General features: G+C 33.0%; 1 protein-coding gene across 1 annotated transcript; it reads left to right on the top strand.

The window, feature by feature from the left end:
* Positions 1 to 4,813: 4,813 nt before the first annotated feature.
* On the top strand, positions 4,814 to 17,261 carry LOC132752917 (potassium channel subfamily T member 1-like; the record flags this gene model as incomplete). Its single annotated transcript, XM_060743322.1, has 7 exons — positions 4,814 to 4,833; positions 5,222 to 5,326; positions 10,629 to 10,737; positions 14,374 to 14,448; positions 15,552 to 15,635; positions 16,120 to 16,214; positions 17,078 to 17,261. Coding segments are annotated over exons 1-7 (672 nt in total), but the record flags the coding sequence as incomplete, so codon positions are not given.
* Positions 17,262 to 17,583: the final 322 nt, after the last annotated feature.

Below are 17,583 nucleotides of genomic sequence, written 5' to 3'. Positions count from 1 at the left end.
CTGTAAACAGTGTGTGAGTTGTCTCTCTGTAAACAGTGTGTGAGTTGTCCTCCTGTAAACAGTGTGTGAGTTGTCCTCCTGTAAACAGTGTGTGAGTTGTCTCCCTGTAAACAGTGTGTGAGTTGTCTCTCTGTAAACAGTGTGTGAGTTGTCTCCCTGTAAACAGTGTGTGAGTTGTCCTCCTGTAAACAGTGTGTGAGTTGTCTCCCTGTAAACAGTGTGTGAGTTTCTCCTCCTGTAAACAGTGTGTGAGTTGTCTCCCTGTAAACAGTGTGTGAGTTGTCCTCCTGTAAACAGTGTGTGAGTTGTCTCTCTGTAAACAGTGTGTGAGTTGTCTCCCTGTAAACAGTGTGTGAGTTGTCCTCCTGTAAACAGTGTGTGAGTTGTCTCCCTGTAAACAGTGTGTGAGTTGTCTCCCTGTAAACAGTGTTTGAGTTGTCTCTCTGTAAACAGTGTGTGAGTTGTCTCCCTGTAAACAGTGTGTGAGTTGTCTCTCTGTAAACAGTGTGTGAGTTGTCTCCCTGTAAACAGTGTGTGAGTTGTCCTCCTGTAAACAGTGTGTGAGTTGTCTCCCTGTAAACAGTGTGTGAGTTATCCCTCTGTTTACAGTAATATATGAGCTTATAATCTCAATGTAAAATTTCATAATGGCTCAAGATTTACAGGGATTCATGCCAGATTTATATTATTAAATGTGACGGGGAATGTAATTTGGGTGAAAAACAAAAAAGATGAAAAAGGGACAAAGAAACAAAGCGGGGCATTTAGTTTCGTAGGGGGTTACTTAATTGTTCCCCGGGGCCCAAGAAAAAATCAAACTTTTCATTTGTCTTTATATTTTAAAACCGTCTTATGGAAAAAAATCTGATAAAAATTTGAATCAAAAAAAATCACTCAAAGTAAATTTTAGTTTTTCAGCAAATTTTTTATGTAACAAAGATTTTCAAAATTAAATTAGAAAATATTTTAAAAAATTTCAAACCTTGCCCCCTTTTTCAAAATGTTAAAAGGAAACGAATCTCGGGGCCACTTTTAAAAAATAATAAATTTTGAGGGGTTTTCCCCGGGAAAAACTAAAGTAACTTTAAAAGAAAAAAAAAATGCCCCAAACATTTTGGAAAAATTTAAAAACAGTCTTTGGCGGTCAACCCCAAAATAAGAAAAAAAAAAATTCTCCCCTTCCATTAAAAGGAAAATTTCGAAAATTTCCCTTTCATCGGGGGAATTTAAAATAGAAAAAAAAGTGAACTAAACATTTTAGGATCTTTGAAACCAAGGCCCCACCCAAGGGGACTTTTGTACTTACATTTGATTAGGGATGTTTTTTTTGTTTTACGAAAACTGTATGATATTTCAAGAAATTACATAGGGGGAAAGTGTACTCGCAGCAAACAAAATTGCCCCTCTTAATTTTTATCCATGAAAAATAAAGAGGAAAAGGGGGTTTTTTGCGGGGTTTTCTGTTTTTGAAAAAAACTTTGCGAGCTTGGCCACAAGCTTTAAGCAACTAAAAAATTTTTACCCAAGGGGCATAAATTTTTGAACTGAAACCCCAAACGAATTTTTTCCCCAAACCAAATTTAAATTTTTGGGCTTTATCGCGGGTTTGGCCCCGAACGCGAATATTTGTTTGCGCGAATAAGTCCGCACGATTTCGCGAATAAATTGGAGAGAATTTTTTATTTTAGACGTTGTTCATGCAAAGCTACTTGACCGGATATATTCGAATTTTCTGGGTGGCAGGCCTCTGTTTTCCCCTGGTACAAAAATTTTGGAGGCAGTAGAATACCTAGAATACCACTTTTAGTACAGATGAGAAGTGCAGTAATTTGCCTTTTGTCCTCAAGTCCAGTGAACTCGACTTGTTTAGACCCTATAAAATAAATGTTTGAATAAATCGTTTGACAACAGTGGGAAAACTATCGAGCATCACAAAAGGCTATTGTTTTTTGGATCCTATAAAATAATTTTTTGAGTGCATTGTTAAGACAAAGGTGTTATAAACCTATCGGGCACCACAAAAGGGTATTGGGTGTACATAATTACAAACAGTGAAATACAAGATGGTTTCATACTAGTATCGATTTTTACCCGTTAAACTTAACAGCCTGTATAGCTCAATTGGTTAGATTGCGGACTCATATAACATAACTTTCCCGGCGCGGGTTCGATCCCTGATTGGAGAAGATATTTTTTTTTATGAAACGCTTAAAAGACTTTTCAAGATAAACTGTGGGTACAAAATATAAATATGTTTTGAAAATAAGATGTTGAAATTAATTTACCTTGTTGTAATCATTTTTTTCTTTTCTGGTGTGCTTTCCAGATCATGATCAGGCAAAAACGATGCCGAAACATCCCTGCATTCTGAGGGTTTATTTTATCAACCACCCTTTTAACGACATGTTTAGAAATGAAGACGAACGATGCGTACATGTACATATATAGAGAAAATGTTTTGCTGAATTGTGATCACAATTCACTTACCAATACAATATAAGGCTAGCGTATTTTTAATCCCATTTAAGACACCAATAATGACCTCAATTATTGAAGATTAAAAATCGGCTAATGGATTTTACGACCCCATCGGACTTTCCAATCCGCGAATATTTTTTTTTCGGAAATCAAGAAAACGCGGAAATTAATATTCGCGAATATGTCCGACCTCGGCAAAACGCGAAAATTTGTATTCGCGAATATAAATTGGGTTACAGTAGCCAATGTAAGCTTGCAGCAAGCTTGTCACAAGCTTACCGCAAGCTTTCCTTTTGGTTTGGGCACACACCCGTGCCGATTTTGCGACGCAGTAAAAAAACGGTATTGCGGGGCCATACATATATATTTTGACGTGATGTTTTTTGCGTTAGAAAAACATAGCGTTAAGATATTAGCACCCTAATGCATTACCTTCGCTTTGAAGAGTATTCAAATAGGCTAGAACTACTGTTAACAACATTGAAAATGAGGGCCATGGGTTCAATCCCCAGAAGGGTCAACTTTTTTTTTCTTTCTTTTTTTCTTTTAACATTATTTATGTATCTCTCATGTCCCATTTGGAAAGAAAAAAGTGTTTAATTTTGATTTTTTAATTTATATAGGTATTTTTTGGCTAAATTATGCTAAATCTAGTAATAAATATGGTACCTGATATTTTCAAAGTGTAATATAATCAAAACTAGACGGTAAAAGTATTTCATATTTTACAAGATCAACCAATATACCTTTTTAAAAATTTAGGGAAACTTTGAAAACAGGCACTCATTTGGGTAAATTTTAAGAATTTTTTAAATTAGGCTCCCTAAGTAGAAAAATGGTCAGACACATGGTAAAAATGGGTGGGGTAGGGTAACAATTTTATACAGATTTCATAAATTTTAAGTAGAAACCATAATTTTGCTTATGTGGATTGTTAGCTGAATTACCAAAAATTAATGGGAAAACATTTTTTATTAGAATGTTATTGCAGATTATTTAAAGGTTCCGCATTTCTAAAAAAGGGCCCTCATAACATCCTAGCTTGAGTTCAGAAAAGTGGCCATAACTTGATTTCCGTACGGTAAACTTTGTTTAAATTTTGCATACAGGTGTACTTTAAGGTATACAACTGACCTATGATGTCAATTTTGTAGTTTCTGATAGTGCCTATTAGGGTCCTAATACCTTAAAGCACGCTAATGATTAGTTACACTATGGAAAAAAATTGATGCTACTGTAATCAGTTCTTATTTTGGGTATGTGGTAAATAGAAAATTATATTCTTGTAGGTTCATTACTAAAGCTATTGAACTTGTTCAATAAAATAATATTATGCTCGTCAGAGGCTCGCATAATATAATTTTATTTAACTCATTCAATAAATTAAGTATTGAACCTACACTCATTCAATATCCTCTATATATTCAAAAATTTCTGCTGCTCGCAACACTAGGTTTCCCCTTGTTCAAGCTTAATATCAAAGCTTTTACGGTGTTTGCATAATTTACCATAACTCCAAGTCTCTAAGAGTGTGCCTGTCGAGAAGTGACTGCTTAGAGTGCAAGTCTGTATAAATAAGAGAAATTATTGCTTTGAAAATGATAATTATAACAGTAGGTGGTCAATCAATACCCTTTTTTGTGCATAATTATACAGGAGGGGCCAGTATTTTGTTTTGGTTTATTAGATCAATAGTGCTTTAGAAGAAACTGTACACCAGAAATTTATATGTCTGCGTTTGGTTGTATTTGTGTGGAAATGTACAAGGCAATTATAAGTGTAAGGCCAGCCTTAAAATTATAAATGGACTGTTCCAAATTCAAAACAGGGCAAATCCATTATACAAATCAAGGGGGGTTAGTTTATACAAATTTATTTTAGTTGGATTGTGTAACGGAAGCTACAAGCTTATTCAGAAGCACTATTGAATCCATTCCTGGAACCAACCAGTTCTAAGCAATGAATGTAAAGTTTCTTGCGCAAGGAAACAACGGCTTGCCCCCTGACAGGCTTTGAACCCACACAGTCAGCAATCCTGGGATTCTTAGTGCGACGTTTTAACCACTCGGCCATGCTGCGTCTAAAATCAAGTGGATTAAGGTTTTACATAAATTGGATGTTCTCATTAAATAATTTACCAAGCAGTTTCTATAATATTACATGTACATGTATAGTGATGTCAAATAATGTTATTTTTATCTTTTGGAAAGGAAGGTGGTTATACTTAATTGGTGACTCTTGACAGTAGGTGCACCTCAGAGGTCCTCTGCCATTGAAGCTGGTTATTTGCTACATGTATATTATTCGTTATAAAGATTGTTTACAGGTTATAATTATGGCCCTATATAAACGGCTGTATGTAAATATTGCAAACAGCAGCTTATAATTTACGGTCATATAACCTGTCAACAATCTTTATAACGAATTTATAATACAGCAAGCTTCATTTTTTAGAGAAAAAAGGCAAGATTTCTTCATGAATTGACGGGAGCCGTGTATATAAAACTATATATTATCCAATGAAAAGGGACGTTACAAACGTGCAGTATTATAATACATTATATACAGTGTATGTCTGACTTAACAAAAAACAAAAATAATATTACATAGCAAATGTCTGACTTGACAAAGAACAAAAATAGAAATAATAAGTATGAGAAGAAAAAAAAAAGGCTTGCAACTTTTAGTGAGGTATAAGATTTCTATGTAATTTGCCTAATGCGGTATGTATAAATTTTTACAGCGATACGCTACCAGACACGACAGAGAATGGTACAGTTGCGGATGATGTCACGTGTTGGGAGAGCGTAGATAAAGAGATGTTTGAGGATCATCCTGTCATACACTGGTGAGATATGAGTTATATCTAACACCTTGTCAATTAATGATATACTATAATCAACAGTGAAATATAACCAGTAACACTCCCTGTACCACTGTCATTGCATGAATTTTATCATCAAATTTTAGAATGACTTTTGTGGAAGCACCTTTGCTATGAAATACTAGACATTTCCAGTGAGATGTAATATATCACCCTGTTATGAAATATTGTCACATATTTGTATGTTAAAGAGCGCCTGTTAATTAATAACTTACTTACTTATGCCACCCCACCCCCATCCTCCTCTTGTGTTTCAGTGTATATGTCCTTAATTCAGTGTGAAATGCTACAGTAAAATTCTTGGCCTGAAATTTGTCTGAATTTGTCTAGTATAAATGTGTATACATCTGAAATATATGTAATAGATAAAACATGTGTATAAGTCTGAAACATGTGTGATATATAGATAAAACATGTGTATAAGTCTGAAACATGTGTGATATATAGATAAAACATGTGTATAAGTCTGAAACATGTGCAATATATAAATAAAACATGCGTATAAGTCTGAAACATGTGTGATATATAGATAAAACATGTGTATAAGTCTGAAACATGTGTGATATATAGATAAAACATGTGTATAAGTCTGAAACATGTGTGATATATAGATAAAACATGTGTATAAGTCTGAAACATGTGTGATATAGATAAAAAGCATGCAAACGTCTGAAACACATGTGATATATAATTATATATATAGATAAAACATGTGTTTAAGTCTGAAACATGTGTGATATATAGATAAAACATGTGTATAAGTCTGAAACATGTGCAATATATGTCTTAAACACATGTGATATATAAATAAAACATGTGAATAAGTCTGAAAAAGGTGATAATGTGACATGTGCTGGAACTAAAGTTGACAAGTCTACCTGCCAGCCTACACATCCTGTTGATAGGTCAGATTTTACATTCTGTGATTGAAATGCCTTAAAATTTAAGAAGACTGCTCAGAATTCAAAGCAGGACAAATCCATTACACAAATTCAGGAAGGGTTAAAGGTTAAAGTTGAATAGGACATTCATTTAAGTTCATAACTTAAAGGAACTCCACTGAGGTTTAAACTCAGCTTCAAAAAATAAAAATTTGAATTTCTTGTATAGATTAGCTGGGGCACTTAAAACAGATAGATGCAAACGATAATTAAGAACTTTACTCAGAAATAAATTGACAGTCATATTTTTGGGACAAGACCTTTCAGTAGACCACACTAACCTTGACCTTCATCCATAAATGACCTTGACCTTCAAGGTCAAATGTCCAAATTTTGCTTGTTCTTCTTCACCATTAGAATAAACGGAGTGAGCGAATGATCTCAAATTTTGTACACAAGTTATTGGTCTTAACCTACATAAAATGGAACATGAATCTTGAAAATTGATTTTCAGCCCTGTCATGTTAAAAAAACCTCAGTGTTGTCCCTTAAGAGCGAAATAAACTTCCAACAAGAGTTTCGAAGAAATGCAAAATAGAAATATTGTTCAGCCATTGCATGTATAAAATCCATTGTTTATGCTTGCATAATTAATTCCTGTAATATAAACAGCTATTCTAGAAGTAATAGCCAACAAATGAAGTGTAAACATTCTCATGCATATTCATGAACACTTTATGCTGCAGTCCATGCAGAGAACTTTAAACTGATCGAAGACATCTTTTATTTAAGGGTGAGAATGATTTTGAAAAATGCAGTGGAAACTTTGAAGCCTTTGTAGAAATTGCATGACACAACAGAATATTTTAATGCAGATTTGATTTCCATGGAGATCAAAATTTGTTTTTTTGTTCAGGATGTAAAGTGAGACCGGAACTTGGCTTTTATTCTCTTAAATGACAGTCAGTTGGACATTTTGATATCAAGTCAGTATGCTGTAGGAATACTAATTGACATTCTGCGTATTTTATTCCATTGTTTCAGCTCTGTATTGAATTCTTAAGTTAATTTGTTATAGTGTTTAAATGTTAATATAGTTATTGTAAAATTCTCTTCTCAAAGCATAAATTGTATTGTAGTGATGTAATAAATGCTCAGTTTTAAGGGACCTCACTGTGTTAATTTTTAATGCTGAATTTAAGGGACTCCACTGAGGTTTTTTGTAATGCTCAATTTAAAGAGACTCCACTGAGGTTTTTTGTTATGCTCAATTTAAAGAGACTCCACTGAGGTTTTTTGTAATGCTCAATTTAAAGGGAGGACTCCACTGAGGTTTTTTGTAATGCTCAATTTAAAGGGAGGACTCCACTGAGGTTTTTTGTAATGCTCAATTTAAAGGGAGGACTCCACTGAGGTTATTTTTAATACTCAATTTAAAGGGACGCTACTGAGGTTATTTTTAATGCTCAATTTAAAGGGACGCCACTGAGGTTATTTTTAGTGCTCAATTTAAAGGGATGCCACTGAGGTTATTTTTAATGCTCAATTTAAAGGGACGCCACTGAGGTTATTTTTAATGCTCAATTTAAAGGGAGGCCACTGAGGTTATTTTTAATGCTCAATTTAAAGGGACGCCACTGAGGTTATTTTTAATGCTCAATTTAAAGGGACGCCACTGAGGTTATTTTTAATGCTTAATTTAAAGGGACTCTACAGAGGTTTTTTAAGAAGACGGGACCTGAAATAAGTGTGTTGAGATTTTTTTATATGTTTTAAAGATGCATTAAAAGCATTTGATTGCTTTAACTCAAATCAGACAAAAGTATTCTTATCAAATATTGAGGGGAAAAGCACACAAAAAATAGAGTGTTGGTGTTGGAAGTTTACCCTCATGATCACGGCAGTTAGCCATATTGAATTTACCAGAGCACAGTGCAGCAACCGCATCTTTCCTTGCCAGGCTGTCAAGCAATTTACCAGTTTTTAGTTGCCTTCACTGTCGCAAGGAACTGATAACTTCTATACATGCCACAAAAAAAAGTCCCACAAAAATCCCACAAATATCCTCCATGTAATGCATGTCATCGTTGATTTTTTCGCCACCAACGCATTAATCACCAACACAAATATTTATGTTTAATAAAACCCATGATAATTGTGAAGAATAGATATAACCACCTCGAGAGTACTAGGAGAACGTATCACTGATTGCACGAGTTATATTGTCGTAAAAAGAAATTACAGTGACAACGACTTCTGAAATACTACTATATTTGTGACATTCATCTTGAATCCGACAAAATTTTCTTTTCCCAAAGTTCCCTTGATGCATATATCTTGAATATTGCCTGTTAGTTTTTTTGCTCACTAGACAGTTTTCCTGTATTCATTATATGTAATTTATTTTTACATTTGACAGAATGTCAGTTAAGTTTATTTTTTGTACACACCGTCTGTTGTATATTTAATTAAATGGATTTTGTTTCAGACTCACTTAATGTCACATGATTATTACACCAATATGAGATGATAGCAGGGTAAATTATGAAAAAAGATAGTCTAGTTGTGATATATAAAATTACTGTATATTCTCTAGACTAATAGATGCCCTTCTCCTTAATGCATCCACCCCAACCCCCCCCCCCCCCCCCCCCCCTTTTTCTTATCAATCCTGTGGAGAAATAGCACAAATTTTAACTTCAGGATTGTACAATTTAGTTGAAAATAATACATAAACATTCTTTTTATTTTATGCCTAAATTAACATTCCCCTTTAGGAAAGTATACCGCCCCTAGGGGCCTTTAATAGAAATATATGGTATGTCAAAACATGTCCCTTTGCAAAGTTGATTCTCTCAAAGTATTACTCTCATGTTACAATGCAAACATCTTTTACATTGACTTATAAGAAAGTTTTAATTAGTTGTGCTTGTTAAGCAAGCAGAAGTCAATGCCCAAAAATCATATATTTAAAAAAAAAAAACTTTTATTTCTGCTCAGTTAAAACATTTACCAACAATACTACAAGCATGTGAAAAATTGTGTCCCCTAATCAAGCACAGGAAAAGTATGTTCACTGTAATAAGTGCAACAAAAGTCATGTCCCTGGAAGTAATATAAAACAAATAGTGTCCCTGTAACAAGCATCATAAAAACCATGTCTCTGTCATAGTGCATAATAGCATTTCATGTCCCTGTTATGAGCATTTCTAAAATATCCATGTGTATGAAATAACAGCGATATTCTATATTACATCTCTTTCAAGAATATATCATATTTAGGTTTATGGAAACAACATAATTGTACCGTTTATAAATTTTATAACAATATATCATCAGATATAGCTTTATACCCTTTAAATTAAAAACATAGGTATAGGTTATAGGTAAGGCCCTCACGGTTTCACGTTTAAACGGATTCGTTTCAATTTTCATTCTTAAACGTTTACGATATTTTTTACCGTTTAATCGAAATGACCATATTGTCTTACAAAATATCTTAATCATTGCCTGTAATCACAGATTTAATCAATTCTAAATGGTTGATTACAAAGTAAAAACGGAAAATGGGTGTTTACAACCCTCCACACAGCATTAGCGTGCAATAATCACTCGTGACAATACATATTTGGTAAACCTGATTTTCCTTTGATCTTTCAAAAGAGCGAAATGGGGATACAATGCAGAAAATGTGTGCCGACACAATCGGCATGACCCTTGAACATTGTTTATTTGTACATGTATTAAAAATAGAAAGTATGTCATCATTTGGCGACTCGAATATCTGGAATAGTATAGTTCAAAGAAGTAGCACCGTTTAAACGGTATCGTTTCGGTTCTTAGCAATCGTGTAAACGTTTACAAAAAATTGTAAACGTGGGAGCCTTAGTTATAGGTTATATACAGAGTTTAAAGTAATTAATAAAATTATTGCAAAGCAAACGAAATGAAGCAAGAAAATTATTTTTTTTAAACTCTGTATATAACCTATAACCGACTTACGGTTAGCCCCGCCCATTCAAATCGAGTGCATGATTCCATTAAATTGGCATAAATGGTCCATAAAAATTTATAACATGCAGTTGAGTTACAGCATATATTGTAAATATTTCAGCAAAATTTAAACAAAATAGAGCAATTTCATTGGCAGACCAGAGATCGAAAATTCCACTCGTTCACTTGTAATTAACAAATAATGAGTAGAATTTAAGAAAACTTAATGCAGGACAAGTAGAAAAATATTTCCTGCTCTGATTGAATGTAGAAGCTACTTTAATGTCCTGCAGGAAGAGTGACCCTGAAAATATATTTCAATGCCTGCAGACAGAGTTTGGCGAACTGTAAAATGACTAATTACCAATTATCAATTACTTCTACTATTTCAGGGATCACATTATTTGGGTAGACAGGCACAATGTCTTGCTGTTTGTTCAGGTTACAGTGGCTGTCATTAGTCTGTCAGAGACTATACTTGTACAGTATCTTAGCTACAAGGTTAGTATTCTTGTACAGTATCTTAGCTACAAGGTTCGTATTCTTGTACAGTATCTTAGCTACAAGGTTAGTATTCTTGTACAGTATCTTAGCTACAAGGTTAGTATTCTTGTACAGTATCTTAGCTACAAGGTTAGTATTCTTGTACAGTATCTTAGCTACAAGGTTAGTATTCCTGTACAGTATCTTAGCTACAAGGTTAGTATTCTTGTACAGTATCTTAGCTACAAGGTTAGTATTCTTGTACAGTATCTTAGCTACAAGGTTAGTATTCTTGTACAGTATCTTAACTACAAGGTTAGTATTCCTGTACAGTATCTTAGCTACAAGGTTAGTATTCTTGTACAGTATCTTAGCTACAAGGTTAGTATTCTTGTACAGTATCTTAGCTACAAGGTTAGTATTCTTGTACAGTATCTTAGCTACAAGGTAAGTATTCCTGTACAGTATCTTAGCTACAAGGTAAGTATTCTTGTACAGTATCTTAGCTACAAGGTTAGTATTCTTGTACATTATCTTAGCTACAAGGTTAGTATTCTTGTACAGTATCTTAGCTACAAGGTTAGTATTCTTGTACAGTATCTTAGCTACAAGGTAAGTATTCCTGTACAGTATCTTAGCTACAAGGTAAGTATTCTTGTACAGTATCTTAGCTACAAGGTTAGTATTCTTGTACAGTATCTTAGCTACAAGGTAAGTATTCTTGTACAGTATCATAGCTACAAGGTTAGTATTCTTGTACAGTATCTTAGCTACAAGGTTAGTATTCCTGTACAGTATCTTAGCTACAAGGTTAGTATTCTTGTACAGTATCTTATTAGACTAAGCTACAAGGTCAGTATTCTCGTACAGTATCTTAGCTACAAGGTCAGTATTCTCATACAGTATCTTAGCTACAAGGTCAGTATTCTCGTACAGTATCTTAGCTACAAGGTTAGTATTCTTGTACAGTATCTTAGCTACAAGGTTAGTATTCTTGTACAGTATCTTAGCTACAAGGTAAGTATTCCTGTACAGTATCTTAGCTACAAGGTAAGTATTCTTGTACAGTATCTTAGCTACAAGGTAAGTATTCTTGTACAGTATCTTAGCTACAAGGTAAGTATTCTTGTACAGTATCGTAGCTACAAGGTTAGTATTCTTGTACAGTATCTTAGCTACAAGGTTAGTATTCCTGTACAGTATCTTAGCTACAAGGTTAGTATTCTTGTACAGTATCTTATTAGACTAAGCTACAAGGTCAGTATTCTCGTACAGTATCTTAGCTACAAGGTCAGTATTCTCATACAGTATCTTAGCTACAAGGTCAGTATTCTCGTACAGTATCTTAGCTACAAGGTTAGTATTCTCGTACAGTATCTTAGCTACAAGGTTAGTATTCTTGTACAGTATCTTAGCTACAAGGTTAGTATTCTTGTACAGTATCTTAGATACAAGGTTAGTATTCTTGTAACAGTATCATAGCTACAAGGTTAGTATTCTTGTAACAGTATCTTAGCTACAAGGTTGGTATTCTTTTACAGTATCTTAGCTACAAGATATAGAGGATGTTTGTTTGTTCATTTGTTTTTGTGTAAGATGAAATTTTATTGTATCGAGTGATTTTTAGCTCGACTATTCGATAAGAATAAGTAGAGCTATTGCAGTCACCCGAGCGTCGGCGTTACCACTTATGTTAAAGTTTTTGTAATAGTTCAAATATTTTCAAAGTCCATAGACATATGGCTTTGAAACTTTGCACACTTGTTCACCATCATGACCCCAACCTGTAGACAGGAGGAGGTAACTCTATCAAGCATTTTGACAGAATTATGCCCCTTTTTCGACTTAGAATTTACGTTAAAGTTTTTGTAATAGTTCAAATATTTTCAAAGTCCATTGACATATGGCTTTGAAACTTTGCACACTTGTTCAACATCATAACCCCAACCTGTAGACAGGAGGAGGTAACTCTATCAAGCATTTTGACAGATTTATGCCCCTTTTTCGACTTAGAATTTACGTTAAAGTTTTTGTAATAGTTCAAATATTTTCAAAGTCCATTGACATATGGCTTTGAAACTTTGCACACTTGTTCACCATCATGACCCCAACCTGGAAACAGGTGGAGGTAACTCTATCAAGCATTTTGACAGAATTATGCCCCTTTTTCGACTTAGAATTTACGTTAAAGTTTTTGTAATAGTTCAAATATTTTCAAAGTCCATTGACATATGGCTTTGAAACTTTGCACACTTGTTCAACATCATGACCCCAACCTGTAGACAGGAGGAGGTAACTCTATCAAGCATTTTGACAGATTTATGCCCCTTTTTCGACTTAGAATTTACGTTAAAGTTTTTGTAATAGTTCAAATATTTTCAAAGTCCATTGACATATGGCTTTCAAACTTTGCACACTTGTTCACCATCATGACCCCAACAGGTGGAGGTAACTCTATCAAGCATTTTGACAGAATTATGCCCCTTTTTCGACTTAGAATTTACGTTAAAGTTTTTGTAATAGTTCAAATATTTTCAAAGTCCATTGACATATGGCTTTGAAACTTTGCACACTTGTTCACCATCATGACCCTAACCTGTAAACAGGAGGAGGTAACTCTATCAAGCATTTTTTTTACTATCAAGCACTAAGAATAGTCGAGCGTTGCTGTCCTACCGACAGCTCTTGTTTAAGGTGCACTCCTCCAGATGAGTCAAAATGTTTCAAGAAATTCAATCTTTAGAGAAGATCTTAAGAAAAGTAAAAAGATTCAATATTTAATTAATTATTTACATGTTATGTGCGATAAATGACAGATTTTGCAGTATCAATCACTACAATTCTACTGCGTTACAAACGTAGTAAGAGGTATTTATGTATATTTTGACCTCTTTTAGCATGAACCTAGAGGCATGCTGCTTTAAAAACAGTATTCTCATGAGTGGCATAACTGTTTTTGATATTCATGAGATGAAATAAAATAACATCTTACAGAACAAATAAACATAATTTTCTTTTATTTTATGCTTAAGTACAACTTTAAATGAAAATTACTCAATATTAACTTCAATACCAAAATCTGTTTCCCCCACTGGTCGCCTCCAATTTCAGACGAATTTCACATAAATACTACATGAAGTCTTGAGCTAAAAAATGAGTTCAGAAATCAACGTTTAATGGTGACGATACCATTTATTTTATACAAAAAATATGAATGATTGTTTGTTTTAATTATTAAAACAAACAGTTCTAGAAGAAAAAAGTTTCACAAATGTAATATTATAGTAAATGAAGAAAAATTTGTACAGGTTTCACCCGGATTATCTTGAAGATCCCTTTAATGAGTGAAACTGGTAGATATCTTTCAACAATTATTGTGTGTTGGTAGTTTGACACTCCGGATCACCGCAGTTAGCCACATTTAATTCACCAGAGCACACCCTTGCAGAAATATATACTGGTATTTAAAAAGTCACAGTATTTTCCAGTTATTATCCATCAACCACCGCAACAATTATTATAATAGTTTGCTAATAAATAATTACAATGTTAATAGGAAAGGAATCACTTCCTTCTTTTTCCTCAACTATTGTTATCAGTATTGTTTTTAACTTTACATTTTGGATATTTATTTATTTATGTATGTTGTTTCAGGGTAATATCTTGCAGCAGATACTGTCGGTTGAGTTCATTCTTGAATTATTCCTCACTGTTCCATTTATCATCACTGTAAGTTTACAATATTTATATCTGTATACCCCACAATGTAAATAATGGACTGGCCTAGCATTGAATAAGGAATAATCCATTGCTTTTTTTAAGGTGCTTTAAAGAGTTGGAAATCAGTAGGTCCTAAAGTCAGGTCAGATTGTACAAAGTTCAGGCTGGCCTATGACCACTGCACTGAATAAAACTATAATAGACGCATCAATGAAAAAATGACCCTTGTTAACTGTTCGCAATTTTATTTTTTTGAATATATACAGTAATGAATCAAATATTTCATTAATGTAAATTAGAATTAATTTCTAGTTCATTGAAAAAAGCAATTTTATACTGGAAGGAGGCTGGCATTATATGATTTTATGTAACTTGTTCAATAAATATTGAAATGAGAACATTATTGTTTTATTCAATGAATAAAGTCATTCAGAATCCTCTATTTATAAAAAATGCCAAGATGTAATTATTTACTTTTTGTGCCAGCCTCGCATATAAAAAAACTAAAGAAATAATAAAAAAAGCAACCCTAATTGTCAAAATATTAAGTTATTATGATGTTATATTGTTATTGTAGGTTAACAGTAACAATTGATCTATATGTAAATTTTTATAACACTTCATTCTGTATGACAACTAAAGAAAATAAAGTTCATAGTAATACAAATATAGCTACTTGTCAACTCGTGTGTTTCTGTTAATGAAATTTTCTTTTTGTTTGTAAAAACAAAGGATACTTGTTTGTTTTTCATTTGTATGTAAATAGATGTCAAAACTTTTCATGTGGTAAGCAAAAAAAGTGGTTCTGTTAGAAAAGTTTAGGACAAAAGTGACAACGAAAGTGATGTACAGTCATTTTTATGGTATCTTGACTTTAAGTACAGCTCTTAACTGGTTATAGATGATGAACCAGTTATAGATAATGAACTGGTTATAGATAATGAACCAGTTATAGATAATGAACCGGTTATAGATAATGAACCAGTTATAGATAATGAACCGGTTATAGATAATGAACCAGTTATAGATAATGAACCGGTTATAGATAATGAACCTATTATAGATGATGAACCTGTAAAAATTGTAATTTTTTACCTTATTTTTTGTTTCAGATATTCTGGGCTCCATTACGTCGTCTTTTTATTCCAGTGTTTCTCAATTGCTGGTTGGCTAAACAATCCATGCAAAATATGTTTGTAAGTGCTTGTTAATATTTCTTGAAAATGATAAAATTACAAAAAAGAAAAAATTATTTTGCAACTTGAAAAAATGTGCTTAAATGCCTTTAGACTTTTTGAACCATGAATACCAACTTTAATAATGGTTAGCTTGTTTGTAAGTTAAGTATCAATTTTCATTGCAACAATTAATTGTTGAGTTATTTCAAAAACGGCACTACACATTATGATTTTACTTTATTTTGAGATTTTTAAAAACAAAATTTTGTATTAAATGATTAACAGGATAAAATGTCATCATTTTATATTATATTTTATAGACTTATATTAAATTTGTCTCACAGTTATTTAATTTACATAGAAAACAAGCAGTGTTAGGTGATAAAAGTCTGTATAAAGAGTCAACAAATTTCAGATTCTTTAGATAAAAATCGTTTCTTTTTGTTGTTTTTTGGCAAACAGATATGACATTTTTATATTAAATTTTATATTTTTTCTCTAGAATGATTTACATCGTGTGATGCAGAAATCACAGTCTGCCCTTGCTCAACAACTTATGATTTTATGTGCTACCCTTATTTGCCTTGTTTTTATCAGGTAAGTGATAGTGTTTAGAATTGTCTTTAAAGGAACCCCACTAAGGTCCATATTAAGCCTACATAAATATAAAATTTGAAATTCTAACATGAATTGGCGTGGGTACTTAAAACAGAAACATATACAAATAGATCATTCAGAAAATTATACTCAGAAATAACTTGAAAATCGTGTTTATGTGCTATTTGTAGACCGATTTGAGTGAAATGGGTTGCAACGCTTTTCAATTTTAGGTCATTTTTCACAATTGGAATAATTATTTTGGAAAAACGGAATGAGCAAATGATCTTAAACTTTGCAATTAAGTTACTGGTCTAGACCTTCATCAAATGGAATATTTATCCCAAAAAATTATTTCCAGTCCTGTCATGTTTAAAATACCTCTGTTGTTTAATTTAATAGGGTAAGTTTTTGTTACAATGTATTTTATTTCCTTGTTGTTATAATTGCTGTATAACTGGATCTGTTACAATTTTCTGTGACTTCTTCTAAAAAAAATTTTTTTTACTGATAAGTAATTATAATTATTTAAAATCTTGAATTAGATTCACCATCTAGTGGTAAACACTCTGTACTTGTACTCCAGGGGTGATGCAGGTTAGATCCCCTGATTCACCAATTACAATACTAATGTCTTGCAGTTGAGACCTAAATAACTGAGGTCTCATGTATGGGTACTCTACACCAGGCGTGTAAAAAAGTCATGGTTACCTCTGAAATGGGGCTTCTGCTGTATTCATGCACTACCCAGAAACCATGACAAATTCGGCAATGGTATCACAGATATTGACAACTGTAATGCAAAAATAAATGTATTGAAAGAAAAATAAAATGTTAATTCTTTCCTAATTTGTTTTTTTCAGTGCCTGTGGTATCCAACATCTTCAGAGGGGAGGTAATCGACAGCTGGACTTGTTTGAGGCCATGTATTTTACAATAGTGACGCTGTCGACAGTGGGTTACGGAGATATACATCCGGACATCTGGCCTAGCCGACTGTGGATGTTGTGTATGATTGTGGCTGCCTTGCTTGTTTTACCCACGCAGGTTTGTTTTGTTTTTAAATTGAGTTACTCGAAAGTTAGGAAAGATTTGGGACTTCCCTAACAAGGATGCAAACAAATTTTGAACAGTTACAAACTTGTTGTGCTGCAGTTATTAATGATAGATGTATCAAAAATAAGCTCAATTCTTTTGTGAATGGTAGTGCAACATGAATCTATGATAGTAAATGTTTGAATCTCTGGATTAGCTCTGTAAAACTCTCATTTCCAAAGTTCAAGATAATATCTATAGAGATTTACTTTTAAACAGCATAAGACTAGTTGGAAAAATATATTTATATCTGAAAGCAGTGAATACAGAGTTT

This window comes from Ruditapes philippinarum, unplaced genomic scaffold, assembly GCF_026571515.1.
Source record: "Ruditapes philippinarum isolate M1 unplaced genomic scaffold, ASM2657151v2 ctg13733_1_1_1_1, whole genome shotgun sequence".
NCBI classification, from domain to species: Eukaryota; Metazoa; Mollusca; class Bivalvia; order Venerida; family Veneridae; genus Ruditapes; species Ruditapes philippinarum.
The sequence above is the reverse complement of the archived record's forward strand: the minus strand, read 5'-3'. Positions and strand labels throughout refer to the sequence as shown.